General features: G+C 38.7%; 1 protein-coding gene across 4 annotated transcripts in view; it reads left to right on the plus strand.

Moving 5' to 3' along the window:
* Positions 1 to 330: 330 nt before the first annotated feature.
* Positions 331 to 20,094, plus strand: part of KLHL2 (kelch like family member 2) — a 54,360-nt gene continuing 34,596 nt past the window's right edge. The window contains exons 1-4 of one of the 4 annotated variants that reach the window (XM_071432008.1): positions 331 to 543; positions 3,494 to 3,619; positions 7,811 to 7,917; positions 12,499 to 12,620. In XM_071432008.1, coding sequence (XP_071288109.1) covers positions 521 to 543; positions 3,494 to 3,619; positions 7,811 to 7,917; positions 12,499 to 12,620 — 378 coding nt within the window. In that variant the 5' untranslated portion in view covers positions 331 to 520. Of the gene's footprint in view, positions 544 to 1,148; positions 1,272 to 3,493; positions 3,620 to 7,810; positions 7,918 to 12,498; positions 12,621 to 20,094 lie in introns of those variants that run through there. The other 3 variants (XM_071432009.1, XM_071432007.1, XM_071432010.1) reach the window with 3 other exon arrangements.

Here is a 20,094-nt window from a genome sequence, read left to right on the forward strand (position 1 = left end):
CCGCGGGACGTGTGGCTGCGCAGGGCAGCTCCGGGTGTCGCTCTCCGGCCTGCCCTGAGCCACCGCTTTCCTGGGAAGCGGGAGACGCGCACTTGGGCTCTGAACCCGACTCATCCCACTCGGAGGCCAGGCTTCTTTCAGCAAGGGCAGCGGCGCCTCAGCCTCCTCTTCCTAAAGCCCCTGGGCCGAGGCTTTCCCAGCTCCAGGGCGGAAGACTCCGGCGAGGCGCCCCTGCCCAACCGCGGTACCGGAGCTCCGGCAGGCGGCACCGCACAGGCCTGGCCGGGCCGGGTCCCGCCGCCGCCGCGCCTGCGCAGAGAGGCCCGTCCCCGCCGCGCCCTCCCGCGGGCGGGCACCCGGAAGCCGCAGCGCCGGCGGCTCCCGGCGGCGGCGGGGCTCGGCCGGGCGGGCGCAGCCGCTCCCCGCACCCCGCACCAGCGGCGGGGCAGCGCAGCTGGCATGGTGCTGGCGGCAGCTCGCCGCGCCCGCGTTGCACGGAGGAAGCCCGAGCGGAGCCGCGATGGAGATGCTGCTGCCGCCCGTGTGAGTGCGGCGGCGGCGGCGGCGGCGGGGCGGGCGGGGAGGCAGCCGGGCGCCCGGAGCCCGCCGGGACGGCGGTGCGGAGCGGAGCGCTGAGCGGTCCGTGGGCTGGGGCGGCGGGGCGGGCCCGGCCGCGCTGCAGCGAGCTGAGGTGCCGCGGCTCTCCGCACCCGGCCGGCCCCGCCGGGGCCCTCGGCACCGGGGGAGCGGTGCCTGCGGACGGGGCACGCTCGGAACCGGCCGCGGGGCAGCGCCGGCGGGAGGGTCGTGTCGGCGACCTGGTGGCGGAACGGGTGCCCGCCCGGGCGGCTGGCTCTCCCGCGGCCAGCGCGGCGCTCGGAGATGCCCGGTCGTGCCGCTGCGGGCGCCGGCCGCGGGCACCGTGCGGCGGGGGCAGCGGGCGCGGGGCTCCCGCGGGCGGGCAGCGCTGCCGGCACCCCCGCCCCGCCGCCTTCCCGTGTGCCTTCCAGCCTGTGGGGACAGGCGGGCTTTTTCTCCCTCCTCCCCCTCACTCCTTCTGCTTCCTCCATATGTGGTCCCAAATTACTCCTTGTTTGACTCAGCAGTCGTGCTTATCTCACTCCCGGTTTTCTGGTTATTTAGTTAAGCATCTTTTTTAGTGGCAGTGCCCAGGCGATGCACTCCAGGCAACCATCTCCAGCTGCACCTCAGCTGGCCTCCTCAGTCCTTTCACGGGCTCCGGTTCAGTGCTACTTCATCCTGTGCCTTCGGTAGGTAGATTTCAGGCGTGATGTGCGTGAGGTTCTTGAGAACAAACTGAAAGAAACCAGTTGCAGACAGCTCTGGCCATGCTGGTGAAATGGTAAGAGAGACCTTAGTACTTCAGGCAGACTGGCACTTACCAAAACAGAAAGCGTATGACTGATGGTTTTGTAGGGTTCATTACCTTAAAACAAAGTCCCCCTTTGTGACAAACAAATGAAACTTCAGCAAATTAATTTACGCTTCATGTGAACTCCTCCATCTAACCCAGATTGCTTGGCAGCTCTTTATGGACAGCTCGATCACTTTTGTTTTCCTTGCATAGCTGTATTTGATGTGTATACAGCCTGTATATGTACGCAGATAAATAGACATCAGTATCTGATGCATTGCTTTGGGATGTAGAAAGTTGCAATGAAAGTGTTCTATCTTGGACTTGATAGGTCAGTGGTATAATTAAAAGCTGGGTCTCTTGGTTATAGGTCTTTGGTGTTTTGAATGTTTTCTGCAGTCATTGATTTCTGTCTATTAATTTTTGGAATTCTGATCACAACGTATGTCACATCATGTAGAAAAGTAACCTTCAGTCTAAAGGAGTTTGCTAGATAGAAAGTATTTTTTTTTTACCTCTATGAACTAGCATATTTCTGTGCTGGATAGCATGTAACTTGTTTGGGGTTTTTTTCGATTGATGCAGAATTCCTGTCATTTGTCCTTTTTCAGTAATGAATTGTATAATTTTTAAAATTGAACATGAAACTTTTAATTCGTATCAGTTTTGTGGTACACTGTAGTAAGTTGGTTGTAGTTAGAGTTCTGTGGATGGATGTTACTTGGTTAGTTTTATGGAAACTTTTTACATTCCTTTGTTGCTTGATGCAATTTTGTATTGCTTTGCTCCAAAATTTTGTAGCCAGTGTTGGGATAATGAAAAACAGAGCCAGTTACTTGGCTTTGCACAATTGTAGTGCATAGAACTTAGAGTTCTAGGTTAAAATCTTAATTATTGTTGTTTTTTCTTTTAAATTCATTAGACGTGCCCAATTAAAAAGTTTCAGGTATAGTAGAGGAGAGGTTGCAATTATGTGAGTCACTGAATATGCTCAATTTGACTGTGCTTACCTAATGCTGGTAAGGCTGAATTTTCACTTGCAGTCAGATCGTTGATGTACCAGGGTTTGTGGCCCACCAAATGACTTCTCAGTGCCTTTGCTTACTTCCAGCTTAGAGGTTGAGGAATACAGTTACAACACTGTAGAATAAAGCATCACTGATGCTAAGCATTTTCTAAGTGCTACAGCAACACAGTTTGCTTTGTAAGAACAACATTGTGACTGTAAACAGGAAACTCATTGATTTGGTTTGGCATGAGAAGTCTGCTTGCTGTTTGGACACTCCAAGTGACTGAGGAGTGTATATAATGATTTTTCTACAGAAGTTAGTGTCTGTAGAACTTGGGTATGTCTTACAGAAAGAATTAATTGTAGCTAGAGGTAATGATTTTTCACACTGCCTAGTTCTTCTCTTGTTATTTGGAGTGGGGTTTTGAGAGTAACAAAAATTAAAAGGCTGGTCACTTATGTACATTATGGTTTTCAGAACACTGAGTGAATCTACAAAAGCACACAATTTTTCTGTCCACAATTTTTCTGCCCACTTCTTGTGCTGTGGCTAGGGAAAGCCTGGATAATTGCAGTAGTCATTGTGTGGTCTTCCTGTCAGAGGAGCTGTGTGAAACAGTAACTGAGGTCCTGGTAGAAGGGCAGAGAGGAGCTCTTACCTGACAGGCAGTGAAGGCAGTAAGAGACTGGGGTGATGGTTGCTGCATTCTGCCATTGATCTGTAGGGCACTAGGTGAAAAGTGCCCAAAACTCTGATTCTGCCCTCACTTCAGAGCTTATTGGAAATATTCTAGACTATTTCTCCACTAAATAAAATAATATTCACAAAACCAGAAAACATCTTCATGTTTTCTTTAATATAGATTATTGTTAGCCTCTGACAATGTCACTACTATTAGTCACCAACTTACTACTTCCACTTCCATGGGAATTCTACCTATTCCCCTACACCTTTGGTAATAGGGAAACTAAAATTGCTTGGAGTAAAGAAGAAGTTTCAAGTGCAAATCTTCTTCTTCTCCCCAAGATGAAGGTGGATGAAGTAAGAAGCAACAGCACTGGAGATTAGACGGAAGTTTTAACTTTATTTTTTTCCTCTTTCTTTCCAGATGTACCAAACTTTGCCATCAGAAGCCCTTGGATCTGAAAGATGATAACACCGAAATTCACTGTCCTATTACAGTAAATCCATGGCACATGAAGAAAGCTTTTAAAGTTATGAATGAATTAAGAAGGTATGACTTCACTGTATACACCTGCCTGGAGTCCAAAGTTCATTTTTGCTTTCATTTACATTTGTTAAGTTAATAATAATAGTTAGTTTATTAAGAACATGGAATTTCAGAAGTATAGCTGAGGAGAAGGATTAAATATACAATGAAGTGATAACTGAATGATAGCCATGTGATGATAACTGTAACGTATGCAGTATGTTTTTGCACTTCATAAGTTGGTCAAAACTAGTTTTGTGAGACTTGAAAAATACTTACAGGTTGTACTTAAGGAGTTACAGCTACTGATCCTTTCTTGTATGTATTTGATCTGTGACAAAAAGTGAGTCTGGTTGAGCCTTAGGCTCTTTGTGTGCCTGTTGCTGATTTTTGTGGTAGGCTGTGAACCAGAAAAATATTAAAATTTTCTAGTCTGGAGACATAGGTCACAGTATAAACCAACTGACTGCACATTTTCTTAGTTATCTTTTGCTCGTGCCCTAGGAGAAATTGATGGCCTCCCAAATCAAATATTGAAAGTAACTTTTCTCAATAAAGTTTTGTAAGCTTTTGAGGGATAATACCATCAGTTTCAGTGAAACTGGGAGGCTGGTGCTGATGATGTTCTTAGCATCCATATTGATTTATGTTTTACATGTATATGAGTAGGTGAAGTGATGTTGAAAACTGTGACAGCTGGTAATTAGAGCTCACAACTGAGCTCTGGAAATCAGCACTCACAGCTATCACTGATAGTAATTTAGTGCTACAACTTACAGCAACATTGAGAAATTAAATAAATAAAAATACTTCTCTAGCAGAGACAGTACTGGAGGCTGTGAAAATCCTGTAGTTCTTTGTTATTTCCCATATAAAATTAAAAATTGGAGAGGCTTCACCAGAAAGAAACACAGCTGATACCCTTTTAAAGTACGCCTCTGCCTTTGGCCTTTGCTGTTTCATATAGATAAATCTTTAAGAGTGTGTGCTGGATAGACTGACACTTGTTGCTTCACCTAATTTATGACCTTGGCTTTTTCAAGTGTCCCAGTAACCAGATGCAGTGTCTCAAGGAGTGTAACAGAGCCTGGCTAGAGCCAGTAGCAATGACTTCCTAAGGATGAGCAAGAGTTTACATGGAGGAAGTTTCCCAGAATTAATTTTAACAATAGTTTTGGAAGTTATAAACCTACCTGCATTTTGCTGTGTTTCAAGTAAAAGATTCACAGTCTTCCAGCAGAGTGAATTTTTGAAGCCCATGGATTATTTTCAGAATATACTTTAGTTTCCATGGTTACCTAAATTCAAATTGCTGTAGAAGCAATTTGAGCAATTTTGCCTTGCATGTATAAATACTTAAAGTTTGAACAGGAGCTGTGCCATATAACCTCAACTAGTTGCCATTTAATAAGGTAAAGTAACAATATTTACAATTTAAGCTGAATACAGCTTTTAAGATGGTAAGTAGTAATTAAATAAAATTATAAACTTTTCTAGTTGCATTCATTTGTTTGAAATAATAAACAGAAAATCTTAAAAATGTTTCAGACTTCATTGCTCTAAACAAAGATCTAATATTAATCCATTAAATTATTTTTTTGATTTAGATTCTACTTTAAAAATGTAGTGAATCTCAGTGCTTTTCATTAATGTAGCACAAACAGGTATTTGCCTGAGGTATACTCTCCAGGAAGTGAATAGCTAGTGAAAAAATAATTTGCTTAAGCATCTAAATACATTTGGTTTTGAATGCTTAAGTCTCTGTGCTTATGTTAAATTTTTGGCTGCTGTCAGGTTGTCTGGCTCTAGTAGCTTGTTAATGCGTTTTTATGTGCCTTCAAATTTTGACAAATTTTAGCAATTTTGTCCTTTGTATTTTTTGACATTTCATTGCTCAGCATCACCTCAACACTGAATAGAAAGCTCATTAGGAAAACTAATTAGTTCTTGACATGTGACAAAATTACACTCTGATGCCTATCTTTTCACTTTATTATAATTTGCTTTTATCACAAAGGAATTTGATGTTACCTATATTTATCAAAATTCTCGTTCTTACAAACAAGACTTTACTAAAACCTTTTGAAGATGGGGTAATGAAAACTTTCTCTGTATGAACCAGTGAAGAATAGCCTGCAAGCTGGTAAACAGTTGCTCAGTTATTCTTAAATGCATACTTGCTTAACCCCCTTTTTATCATTTTCCATACCATGATGGTTTATCCCCCACAATTCTGTTCATTCAGTCACTCTATATAAGCAAATTGGTACAATACCACTTCAGAACACAGCCTTTTCTAAAATAAATTGATGTGCCCTCATGAGATGAAGGTGCTGAATTGCTGTGGAAGCCACAAGATGCTTGCAGCAGAGTACATGATTAAGTTTTTAAGCTCATTTCTGCAGTAGTTTCTCTAGCTTGTCAGCTCTGTAGTAGCTCAGAGCATATTCATTCACCTGATGCAGTTCCAGACTAGAGGCATTACTCTGTCTGTGTATGTGCAATGTAATTAGTAACCCTCGTTGTGCATTGATGTAATCTGTTGCTTCTGGCTTCATTGTTATCTTTAGTATTTCTGTGCAACTAAGTATAAATTTTTGTTCCTGTTGTCAGGTTAAGTGCAGGTGTCTGATAAAGCTGGGTATCTGATGCCCTTGTATGTGTAGCTTTCTGTTTGCATTTTTTTATAATAAATGTAATGGTTGTTTCAAGATCCTCTGAATTGTGTGTTTCATCTGGTACAGTCATTACATTGTACATATTGTTTGATAATAACTATATTGCAAGCTAAATTTATGAGATTTACATAGTTGCTGTAGGTATTAAGAGTTGAAAGCAGAAAGATAATTGCCAGGATTGCAATATGGCCCCAAAGATTACTTGTAGCCACCAAAAGTTTTGGTGTGTGACCTCTGCAAAGCCACCTTACTTGAGTCTGGGCTCATAAGTTTGGATAATTGCAGAACTGAGAGATCACAGAGTTTACTTTTAGACTGAGGTGAATATCTGAGCAGTTTGGCTGAGAGCTCTAGTTCTGCCCAAGCAAAATGCAACTGCTCACCTGACTTTGCTACAACTCAGTGTGGTAGTTGCAAACTATCTAAAAATCTTCATTATGTATTCAGGAAGGGTAAAAAATTATCTTTTTGACGGTACTGAGAATAGAAATCACTAGATTGGTGTACAGCTCTAGGAATCCCTAAGGAATTCCACCCCTAAGGAATATGTTCTGTTGAGTTGTACTTTTCCCTCTTTCCTCTGTTGCCATGGGTCTGAGTTTTGTGGATTCCATACTACCTCCACAGAACAGTGCTAGCATGAACAGGAAAGAAGAGGTGACTGTAACCTTTAGTTAGAAGCTGTAAAGTTGCAGGCTTTTTGTGTTGTGGTGTGTTTTGCTTTTTTTTTTCCCTCTCCTTTTTCAGTCTAGAAAATTGGATTATAAGGGTTTAAGCGGAAGAGGTATAGCCAATAGCTGTAAACTGTGTAAGAAACACCTGTGTTTCTTATAAATGAGATGTTACTTTATTGCAACTGAACAGGGAGGAAATATGTTACAGTCACAAAGGACAAGAATACAAATTCATATAATGAAGATACAAAGTCAGTCAAGATACAAAGTTAACCATAATAAATTCTAAACTGTTCAGACTGGAAAAAATAATTGCTATTGTGTGCATGGGCTGAATATGAAAAATGCTTGGAAAACAGTGAATATAGAGAAGATTGAGTAATGGATTTGTACAATTAAGTAGGCATAAGTTTCAAGTGTTATGTAATACAGGCACCTCAGTTGAAATTTGGAGTCTTTGTTGTCTGTAAAGCCTTGTTTCTTACGTAATTTTTTTTTAGTGCTTGTATATATTAAATTCTGTTTTTTCTATCGTAGTTGTTCAAAGGGGCCCAGACTTCCAGAGAGAATGTTTATAAATTGGGCTGATAAAAATTATGGTTATTCAATGCAGAAAACTTCTGTGCAATGAATCACAATTCAGTTGTTTGATTTTTAAACAGTTTTGTGTACCCAAGCCCCATCTGTAATCTGATTGAGTAACAGCCATGTGGTTGTGTAACACATTTAAAAACAATGCTTCATCAACATTGTCTGCCTGCCTCTTTTGATGGCATGGGAAAAGAAATTGTGTGTGATATCATATATACTTTTCTGTTGTAGTTCACTTATGTGAAATTGCCTTCTCTGATATTTCTAAATAGTCAAAACTTGCTGTGTGATGTGACGATAGTAGCTGAAGACATGGAAATTGCAGCGCATAGAGTTGTGTTAGCCGCCTGCAGCCCCTACTTCCATGCCATGTTTACAGGTACCAAATGTTTCAATACTTACTATGTTGTAATCCAGTCTAACTGTATAAAGAATAAATTTTCATGACTTTTGCTTTTTAGGATCTAATTTGATTTTTAGATAAGGCAATAGGAACATTTGGGATTCTTAATGATTTTTTTTTTTTTTGCAATCTAAGGACATACTGTCAACATAGCCTTTGTTAGCATGATGAATGCTTTAAAAAGTCTCCTTAATTAAAAAACAAATTAGATGTTAAGTAAGCCAGCGATAGTCAAGTTGTTATACCCTTTAAGCCTCTAGTAATCTCACTTGCCCAAAAGAAGGTTAAAATAACTTTCATGTGAATTTTGGAGTAAATTATGTCCTTTAAAAACTAGTGCGTCTACATTCTTCAGCCCATGAGCGCTCTAGGCTGTTAGTAGATATGAAAGCTTTCTGTGGCTTTGGCAGCCTATAGCTGGAGTGCATGTTTCAGTATTTTTAGGGTAATTCTCCATGACATATGTACTCTGCATCATTGCCACTACTTTTCTGTACAGGCTTGATTCGACTTCTGCTCACTCCATGCTGGCCAAGTTACTGCTTTACTGAGTTACTGCATACTGCTAGAGCGGGAATGCTGATGGCTTGCAAGGCTAAGATAGATTCAGGTTCATAGGAGCCTCCAGCTGAAATTCCTGTGCTTGGGCTTAATTCCATCACGGTTATAAATCACATTGAAATAATGTGAAATTCAGTGCCAGAGTAAGAATGCTACTAAATGCACGTTAAAATTAACTTCTGAGGTTTGTCTGTTCATCCTGAAATCTTGTGCCAGCTTTGTAGTTAATGTCAACTGTCTGAAATTAAAAGACTTTTCTGTAATCCATTGCTTCTGACCCCAGCTCAGATGGAGGTAGAAATGTGACTCTTGGCCTGCCCAGATGCAAACAGATTGGTGTTCTAATAATTTTAATTGTATGCAACAAGATGGATGAAATTTGAAATAGTGTTGTGTTCTGGCGAAGCAGCTGATCATTCTTGATTTTATAGGCAAATATTTTGACATATTCAAGGCCAGAAGTGGAGTAACTTCTACAAGAATGCTTTAAAATTGCTTGTAAAATTAAATATCTCTTTCTCAAGCAGTTTTTTAAGTTTGCATTTGTGGTTGAGGCAAACATTGTGGGTGACTGATAAATTCTTTCTTCATTTTTACTGCTGTCTATAAAATTAGAATAAAAAAGGCTGCTTCTACAGTTCCTTTTTATCACCTTAGTAGCAGAGAAATGCAAGCCTCTTATGTTAGTTCTGTATTAAAGACTAACTGTTGTTGACTATCACATTGCAAATACTCTTTGCTCAGCATATAGCATTTTATTATGTCTTCTGTGATTAAGACATTTCTGCTTGCCCTGACTGCCCTTTTTGTGAAGAAGTTTATTACCCATTCAGAGTGCCAATGCAGCAGTGTCTGTAGCTACTCTCCAGATGGAATTACTGAAATCTTCCCTTTTAAGTTTTTTTACTTGTTTTATGTTTTTAAATGTAGGTGTTCTTTAGCCTCAGTGGTGCAGGAGGTGGGAACACTCACTTGAGTAATGGGTGTGAAGTGTTTAACTAATATATCTGTGGTGAGGTTTGTGTAGTTAGTGAGCCAAATAGGTGGGAGCTTAAGTAGAATTCAGCTGTGGCTTTAAGAGTTATCAGCAGATTGTTTTACTAGGCTTATCTGTTTCTTACAGCATGGCCCAGCTGTGGTATTGGTGCATTTCAGCCATTCCCCACACAAAAATTCTTGAATTTCATTGTGATTGTTCTCTCCATGAAGCCTGGAATCCACACTTCCTAGGTGGATTTTTATTCTTATTCAGTAATCTGCAAGTTCAAATAAGCAAATTTGATCCCTTAACCAGCCACAACCAAAGGGAGAAGTATCTTCTTCTATCCAGAATAAAACACGGACTGAAAAGACAGTGGAAAAAATTGCACTCTTACGCTTTAGGGTTACTTCTTGATTAGAAATTAGAAGCTTATATTTAAACATGTGTTTGCAGGTTGATTCCATCATTCTCTGAGTCATTAAATATTACTGCAGTGCAGGCTGGGATATGGCATTAACTGGGTTCAAACTCTCTGCCTGTTTGGTTTTTTTGGTTTTTTTTTCCTTTTCCTCATTTGTACCTGTAATGGTAGCCCTAATAATTATCAGGAAAGAAAAATTTACTGTCTTTTAAAGTTACAAAATGTAGTAAGTTAGTAACAATTATCCAATGAGGAGATGGGGAAGAGAGTCCCTGCTATTTAATCTATGTTAATAGGAATACTTCTTTTGTCTTATACAGTGGAATTATTTAGAAATATAATTTAAATCTACTTAAATGTTTAGAGGAATTGATTATAAAGCATCAGAGAAGGGACTCATCAGTGGCTATGGGGGCTGACTTCAGATAAGGGTGACGATGGCAGTTATCCTTAGGGATTTATCTGCTCTCTTCACTTCCATTCTCCGTTTCTAAAATTCTTGGGTAAAAAAAAAATAAAAAAGAAGAAAAAGGCCTTCTTTGCATTACTTTGTGAGGAACCATGTAAGCTTTTTAGATAGCCCCTTTGTATCTTTGTAGCCCTTTAGTATCTTCAACTCAGCTGGTGCTTTGCTGCTGCTGCTTGGGAGGTTGGATCAGCTCAGTGCTTTCTTTCAGTTCATGATATGCTTTCCTGTCACTAAGAACTCTGTGGAGACATGATGGTGCTGCTTCCCAGTCATAAACTGAGTTCTTCAGCAGGTTGAATTCTAGACTGAGCCTGCCTGCTGAGTGCATCTCTGGTTTCCTCTATATGATCTAGCAAACAGATATGGGTTGATCTAGAATTGTAGTAAGGTTGCATGTGTGGTTCACATGAAAGTTGGAAGCAAGTATTTTTGGGATTATTTTGGTTGGGTGTTTTTTTATTGTTGTTGTTTGGGTGTGGGGTGTTTTGTTTTGGTTTGATTTTCTTTTTTTTTTTTTTTTTTTTGTTCAGGGTTTTTTATTTTTATATTCTGGGCTTGGTTTTTAAATAGAGAAGGTGCCTATCCATGACTCTAAAAGCCTTGACACAAAATCTGAAAACAAATCTAATGTGCTTGCAGAATATCAAAATCTGCTCTCCCACACACACAATTTTCCCAGAGGACCACCTCCACAGCAGCTTGCATAATAAATAAGTTGCAGCTTACATGCTCTGAAGATCAATAGGTTTAATCTGTGTCAAACTAGAAGCAGGAACTTGGAATACAGGGCCCTGCAGGGTTCTGCAGTCATCCTTCAAAGATGTAGGGGAATGTTTCAGAAGTGCGGGTGAAAGGAGAAAGTTCTGTGGGAGCTGGATTTTGCTGGTTTTTATGTCTTTTGAACTTCCTGCCACTTAAAGGGTTGATTTGTAATGCCATTCTTTACCGTTCAGCTCAAAAAAAGGTATGGTACCATGAATAGTGGTGACAGATTTGTCAGTGACGATCTCTTTGCTGAAAGCCCTGGGTAAAATGCATTGTTTGACACTAACCCTGGAGACCAGAGGGTAACAAGCAATGAAAATGTGTATGACTTCATAAAAAATATCAGCAATGGTTAGCATGTTTTTGTTCACTTCTCCATCCTATCTGCTTTTCTTGTTGTATACATTAAATTTATTATATCACCAATACCCTTATCTCTAGATGTCTACGCCCAAGGGAAAGAAATTATATCCTATATAGAAGAATAAAAAACTCATATATTCAGAGATTGGGATATACTCTTCCAAAGTGAAATTTTATATATCTTCCAACATCACTTTTGTAGTTCATGTTTTGTTTCTCAGTGAAAGTCATTGCAAGAGGGTTTAAAGGTCTGAGATTACCTGATCTGGAAGTCATATAGAAGATTATAGTCATTACTTCAAAATATATATTTGGATAATTATTTCAGCCATAAAGAAAATATTGCACTTTGAGAAACATCGTATTTTAGAAGGTGGAAGATATTTTGCAGGCCTTTCTATGAAGATGGGTTGTGGCATATGGCCAACATGTCAGCCTCCACAAAATGAGATCCAACAAATTTTCCCTTGCTTACCGTTTTATCTTAGCTTGAGCTGTTAGATTGGAGCTGCAAAAGAGGTGAAATCACCAAGGGAATAATAGGTAGGCAAGCAAAGAAATATGTATGTTAATTCTTCTGTGGGGATATAACTTTTCTTATTTAAATAAATTTACTCTGGACCTTGTTTGGTATGCTCCTTCAGTTAAGACGTTAATAATGCTAGAGTATTTTAATATCTTGCTTTCCCAGCAAAATGTTTTTGTATGCATTTGAAGTGTCATATTTAGGTCTGATAACAATATTTTCCTGATACTTTACACTGGAAAAAATAGGTCACCTGCACTAAAAGTACTAACCCAGGTAGCATTTGCATGATGACAACAAAACCTTCCTTCCTCATTGGAGGAAGGAAGGAAAGGAAGAAATTATATTATTAGTGTTGAAGTTTTGCTACTATCATAACTGTTCATACACAAAATTTCTGCTGCTGTTAAACTTCTACATTCATGCTGTATTTCTATCTTATTTACTTGATTAATAAACTGTGTTTGTAGGTGAGATGAGTGAAAGCCGAGCAAAAAAAGTTCGAATAAAGGAAGTTGATGGCTGGACTCTAAGGATGCTTATTGATTATATTTACACTGCTGAAATTCAAGTTACAGAAGAAAATGTACAGGTAAGAGTGAGAATATTTTCTGCAACAAATGAGATGCAATGTGCAGAGTCATTTATTTTGTCATTGTGGTTCGACTCCAACATGGGAAATCTCATCTGTAAACTGGAATATTTTCAGACCTTGTGCTTACATAGTAAGTAGTGATGCTGTTTAAATTCTGGGTCAAATTCAAAGACAATTCAAGTAAATGAAGAGTTAGTTGACTTTAGTGGTCTTTGCAACCAAACCTTATGTCATGCAATAAAATAGATGGTCTACTCTGCCTAAAATAAATGCTGTCAGCCACCTCTGTACCACCTCTTCTCTAATATTTAAGTGAAATTTACATAAGCAAAGTAGATTTATTCCTTAATGTGAAACCATGTTGTCCAATTAAGCTGTCCTGTTTATTTTTTTCACTGTTAGCCTGCACAATAAAGTACTTTTCCCTGCTCAATCTCTGTAACTTGCCAGTGACCAGCTGTGCAGAAATGTTTAGCTACTGATATTTTAAAATTAAATCAACTAATATCTATCATGAAGGTTTTGTCCATCCCACACAGAACTAATAAGTTTTTCCAATTGGCTGTACTTGAACATGAATCTTCAATTAGAATAAAACAAATACCAGTTTAGAAAACATAGCCTCCTGCATTTAATATTTTCTAAGTGGAGGTGGACTTAAGATGGACAGAGTAGATTTTCCTTCCTGTATCTTTTGAGATTTTTTCTAGACGTTTGATAAGTTTAAAACTAGTTGCATAAGGGGTGATATATTTAATTCTCATGTTTTCCTTGTACTGCTGGACTGCTACTCCTTCTTTCTATTCTTGCCCAATGCCAAATGGTTATTAGCAGTTATTTTGCTGCTTTAGCAGGGTGAAAAACTATGTTGCTGTGTTTGTCATTGAAAATTTCTGTTGCAATTATGTATTCTGAAATTAATTGCTTTTACTGGACATTAGGCTGAAATTAATAGCATTTTATTGGCTGCTGAATCCAGTGGGGACACTGCTTGTTTTAGCCATGCTTGACTGAATACTTCCTGAAATGAGAAATGCTGCCAACAAAATATCTTGCTACTAAGACTTCCATATCTTAGGTCATATCATAAGTCATTTAATTCTGCAAGACTAATTTCTTGTCTTTCTTAATGACTTGTTTCTTAAAAATCTTCCTTTTTAAGGAATTGTTCTGGTCTGATGATGAATGTACATAGAGAAAAAAAAAGGGGTGAAATTCTGTTGTATTTTACCAATGTGGTGGTTGCCCAAATCTCTGCTGTGGAAGACCTTGAGCGAATCCAGAGCTGTCAGAGATTCCCTAACAAACCTTTTGCTGCTTGATCATTCTGGCTTTTCATCCTTAAAGCAGAATATTCTGTCTTGCTGACAGAGCTTGATGGCCCTAATCTTGTACATTCGATCCATAATATTGGAGGGGACTTAACAGGTGTGCTACTGTATTTTGGCTGTAGGTGCTGTCTAGGAGGAGGCATTATCACCTGTTCTTGGCAATGCTGACTCTTCCATGTTAATAGGGAGGAAAAGCATTACATTTCTTCCTCATACAGGAGTCTTTGTAGGCCAGAAATCCACGGATTTAACGCTCATGAGTCTGATAGGGCTTTAATTTTCATGGCTTCGGGTTATCTGTCTAAAGATAGATATCTGTTGATGCTGGGGATGTTAGTATAAATAATATGGCTTGGTGAGTGATATTACAAGTTTGTGGTTACTTGAGTACTGAGAAGAGAGTCAGACTTCTAAGTTGGGTTTTGATTTTTTTCCAATATAGTTGCACTTTAATGTTGATGGTGAATATACTTGTAATATGACTGTATTGTATGTAAACTTACTCTTACTTTGTCACTTTCATCCTTTTTACATTCTTATTAGTACATATGTAGCGTTTATTTGCATTACAGCAGAAATAAACGCTGTGGATAAAAATAAATATGCTGATGCAAATTCTTTTCTTTATGCCTGAAAGCCAAGATGGGAAAATTGTTGCTGTGACTTTCTGGAAACCTAGAAACCTAGTGCAGATTGTCAGCCTTAGTTAAAAATGTGTTCTCTCCATAAGCGTGTTGCATGCTATTGAGATTAGTTCTAGCTCTCAATTTCTTGTCTATATGACCTAGAATATATCATGAAATTTTGGTAGTTGTTAGGAATTTATTTTGTAGGAATACAGAAGTTATTAAGTGAAAACCTAAGATGCAATTTTATGTTTGGATTAATGTGTTGAACTGGAGCGTCAGCTTCTAGTTAGCTCCTTATGATTCTTATTCTGATACCCTTGATGGGATTTCAAGTGTATTATTCCATCTCTCCAGTTATACATAGTAAGAATAGGTATTGAATTAATTTCTAATATGTGATACAATGTTTGAAGAGGGTGTGCAAGCTTCATGTTTAAGTAATGTAGAATTGCTAAGTAGTTCTTGGTACTAAAATAGCTGCATTGTATATTTATGAAAACTAATTATAAAGGAATACATAATCATAGCCCAGCTCATTGGTCTTTCTCAAGGGGCAGGTTAACTCTGAGCTTCTTTCCTTAGAATCTTACTTGATCTAGATGTGGACAGGAGAGTGCTTCCTGACTGTGCCTTTGCAGCTTGTCGGTGAGAGCTGTCCATTTTTTTCTCCCCACTGTCCTGTTCTAACTTATGTATGTTTTTGAGCAGGTGTGGAGTAGACAAATTAGGTGTAAGTCTGTGATTGAGGAGAAAACCGCATTCGTTTAGCCCATAAACTGTCAGCACGGGAGGCCCTCATCACTGGATGTTATCGCTACATTAGTTAAACACAAAAGAACATTTGTTCTTTTCTTCAGTTCTTGGTTCAATAGGTTCCCCCCAGCGTGCAACAATAAGACAGCTGGTATATGAATGTGTACATTCTTTTAGTGTTTGTCCTTCATTTAGAACAAGTTATTTTATAATTCATCTCTAGTGGCACTAACTTTGCATAATGCCATACCAGTGCTTCTGCTGTATTTACATATCAAGTCACATTTTTCTGCATTTTTAACTCTTTGCTTTTCCCTTTTTTTGTTTAAGGAATGAAATTAAATGTCAGACTTAGTGCAATATCTCATTCTTCATATTTTTAAGAAAGGGAATATCCGAGTTAATGTTTTCAGAAGGCAAATCAACTTTCTTCCATATCAAATTTTTTTGATATCCATATAGGTATTAACTACGTGCAGTGCACAATGTGGGAGAGTTGGTTACTATAAGGAGCTCATGCGTGAGTAACTCTCCCACACTATGCGAATGCACTGCAGCCCCTTTTTAGTCAGCTGTACACCTCGGGCCTCTCCTGAGCACAAATATATTGGAGGAGAAATTCCTGCAGTTGTTGGTGGGCTGTGGATTTGTTATGGGCTTTAGAGGCCAGCCTGATACAGGCTGAGTAGAATGTGATTTGAATAAACACAAGTTACATGATTGGGTTCCTTTTGATTCCCTCCTGCAGGTCTCTGTTCCTTTAATTGTGCTTATACAACTATTTGCTGGACTGTTTTATAAAGCAGGTCACTGAACTCTAAAAAAACATCTGACAGCATAACACTCTGTATCTCCACTTCCACCCCACATGGGTTTTTGGGGGACTTTTGAGTTATCCTTAACTTGGATCACAGCCCTGTCAGTTGTTTTCACCCAACTGATGAAAACAGGAATCCCAATTGGGATTACTGCATTAAAGTGTAGGAACATACACCAGTGTTGGAAGTAGATGTTTCTCTGCAGCCTGGGGCAAGCAGGTAATTTCACTTTGCTGCTACTGCTGTCTTGCTTTTGGATAAGGTGAGTGCATGAGAGATAGAAGAGAAAATCACAAAAGAATTGTATTTTTACAATTGTATAACTCTGTCCTGGCATATTTTTTCCTTTTAAAATTTTGTTAGGTACCACAAACATGAAGTCCAGAATCTTCAATAGGGTCATACCAGAAGTATCATTTTTTCTGCTGATTTTCTGAAATTATTCAAGAACAATGTTTGCATAGTAATAAGCATATTATGAACAGTAATACGTATGCATTTTTTCTTTGTAACTCTTACTGTTCACGCAGATTGCCATAAAAAGTACAACAGAGATGCTTCTATTTGTATGGTGTCATTGGGTGTGGGCATAAGACTTGACAGCAGATTTGATTTAAGGTGCTGTCAAAACAAGGTCCAAAAAAGCAGCTGATTTCCCCAAGAAATCCTCAAAAAAGAAGATCCTAATGTTGTCCCAGCTATTTACTAAGGTAGACGTTCTACAGTACCATGTTTGGTAGTATAAGATTTGACTATTCTTGCTAGATATAATCACCTCTAGCTGATCAGTGTTGCAGGGTTGTTGAAACCCTGAAAAATTCCTAAGGTTGAAAATGAGCCTGTGCCTCCCACCCAAACCCAGAGAAGTTTAAGAAAACAGATGTGTTCTTTTTAAGATGGTCAGCTTCTGAATTATATTTGTGGTATGACCCACAGGATTGGGTCATGCCATAAGTTGGACTGAGGGCATGTTAAAGGAGCACAAAGAAGGAATGTGGTGTTACAGGGAATAGCATAAAAGATAATTGCTGCTGAGCTCAGTGAAGTGAAACAGTGACTGAATGTATCTAGACTTGGCAGAACATATTCAATCTAACAATGGAAACTGGATAATAATCCTTAGGTGGTTTATTCCAGTTGATTTAATAGTTTTCCTAGTTCAAAAGGTAGGTAGTACCTGACTTAAATGTTCCTGGTCTATATTATATTAATAGTACTTCCTTCTGTCGTCTTGTAAAGCAACTTGTTGCTGTTTTGCTGCAATGATCTCATGTACTGAATGACTGTTCTTATTCATATACTTTAATTTTTTTCTTTAGGCTAAACATCATAGACTGTTCTTTGGAGACAGTAGTTTCTAAATCTTTTACCATTCTTCTTGCTCTTCTAGACTCTTTCCATTTTACCTATATCTACATATTTAACATGCATTGGGAAAATTGGTCCATTAAGGCCTTGTTACTACAGACAAGAGTGAAACTTTTATCTTGTGAATAAAAAATATAGTGTTTGATTCTTTATGTCATTGATTTTCTGATAACAAGGCATTGATTTTAGTAGTCACTATATGTTTGTGATGGTAGAGAGAGTAAGAATGAGAACATGAAAGTAGTCATACAGTGGGAGAAAGAAATTGTGGCCATTTTGAGGGATTTGTTGTTTTAAGCATTTATGTTTATTAGCATAATACTTCTAATGAACCAAAACTGCAACCAGTGGAAGTCATTATCTGATTTAATAGTAGTAGCATATCTTTCGGTAAGTTTAGTGGGCAAGACTTCAGGTTCACACCAGGAACCTGTTAGGAAGAGATGCTAATTTGCAAGTCTGTTTCCAGAGTACAACCACATGTTAAAATTGCTTTTAATAAAAAAAAAGTAAAAAAATTAACTATTTTCATTTTGGTAAATGTTTAATTATATTTTAAAATTTGCCAATAACAGAAAAAAATATGACTGAAAATCTTGTAAAATTATATCTGGTTTCGGGGTGGAAGGGCAGGAGAGAAGCAAGACATGTACAAGTTGTTTTAAAACTGAAAGAAAAATGTAGAAGAGAGCATTGCACAAAATAGAATGCAAAATAATGAACAGTACAGACTTGTATTTGTTGAGGAGGACAAAAACCCCCAACAAATCAGCAAGGAGTAGGTATTAATTTCAATAAAATGTAGTAGAACTATGTATGATCAATAAGATGAAGTCCATGCAAACATAAGGTCTGCGTTTACTGTGCCTGATCTTCACTGGATACTAATTTAAAGACAAAAATAAAATTCTGTGCAGCATGAAACATTCCTTATTTGCTTTTCTGCTAAGCATTAGAATAAAATCAGATAAAAATATTCAGAATAAACTGTTGTATTGTACTTTGAATTGGTGTGCTTATGATGAACCCCATGCAGTTTTATGTGGGTAGGATGTGAAATAATCTGTTTAGGGGCTACGAGTCTGTTGTGAAACTTGTATTACCAGAATGTCAGATTTAGTAATGGAGTTGTTCTTTTTCCCCACATCTGTGTCTCATGATAGTCTCAGATTCTTTCCTTCAGTACCCTTTCTACTAAGGGTCAGGTACACCAGTTCACAGGAGTTTAATTTAAAAGAGAGTTCACATCAGCTGAACAACAGCAGCTAGTTGTGTGTGCTTTTAGCTTGAAGAAAATGCAGAATGACTTTATAAAAGCCAGTTTATAAGACTGATCTCTTTACTTAATATTTGCCACAGTCTTTGAACGCATACATGATCAAATTAATAGAGTTTATATTCTGGTAATCTTAAGAGCCATAGTAATCTCAGCTGAGAGTCAAAATGCTAGTAATATTGTGATACTTTTCAAGCTTTATCCTTGAAAACAAGTGTTTTGTGTATATAAACAGGTGACTAAACTGTCTTTATATGAGTTAACTCATATACTGTGATGTGTGAAGAGCATAAAGCACGTGTTTTGGAACTAGTTGCACTTTAGATATCTAACTTGGAATGTTTTTCAGGAGTTTGTGAGCCTGCCAATAAAGTATACCTTCAAACACTACAGAACTTCTCTTTTCCCTTATTGGATCAAGAAGATGTCCCTCCCTTTCAAAGGGATCTATCCAAAGGGGTATATTTTCTTTATGAATATTGGAAGTTTTCTGTGTTAATTGGGGTAGATTTTTCCTTTTTAGAATCCAAGGCTGACTTTGCAAAGGTTCTTTACAAATGTGTGATTAGGCATTGTAAGAGGAGGGAGTTGAATTCAGTGCTTGAACAGAGACATGCATTCTGTGTCCTGGAAGTGTGCCTGCTGCTGTGTTAGTGGGTGGAAGAGATAAAAGAAATATTTATTCAACTGAACTGAATCCTGTGAAGCTTTCACTGAATCTTATAATGCAGTAGGTTCTGTTTCAAATGTAAAATACATATTTTATGTAAGAAACTGGTTTGAGAGAAGGTAATGCTGAAATTGCTTCTATGGGAATTGGCTATTTTCCTTCAGAGAAGCTAAGAAATAGATGTGTGGAAAAAAATGCCACACTTAGAAACCTAAAAGGGGCAGGAAGGGAATGTCTGATCTTGATGCATTGACAGATGTGCTTCTAGTCACCTCTTGCTTAAAAAGCTTTTGGTAATCAGGGAAAGTGAAACAGCTTAAACAGAAGTATATCTTGAGAAGAGTAGGTGCTGGCAGGCTGGATCTAGGCAATTACATCCCTACTGGTCATGATTAACACCTTGCATGTCACCAAGAGACCACTTGCTACAGGTCCAGTACATCCCCAGTTGTGCACTCTACTGAAATGCAGGGCTCCTAAAGAAGAGTTTATTCTAAATTAGCAGCAATTTCAAATAGATGATGATGTTCTAGACAGTGCAGTTTGGTGATGACAGCATGGGTTGTGATAGCAGTTTTTCTAGCTAGAAGCAGACACAGCACTCTAGCAGATGCAAGTAACTTAAT

Source organism: Agelaius tricolor, unplaced genomic scaffold (assembly GCF_023055355.1).
Source record: "Agelaius tricolor isolate 1412-34295 unplaced genomic scaffold, bAgeTri1.0.p SCAF_8, whole genome shotgun sequence".
Classification (NCBI taxonomy): domain Eukaryota; kingdom Metazoa; phylum Chordata; class Aves; order Passeriformes; family Icteridae; genus Agelaius; species Agelaius tricolor.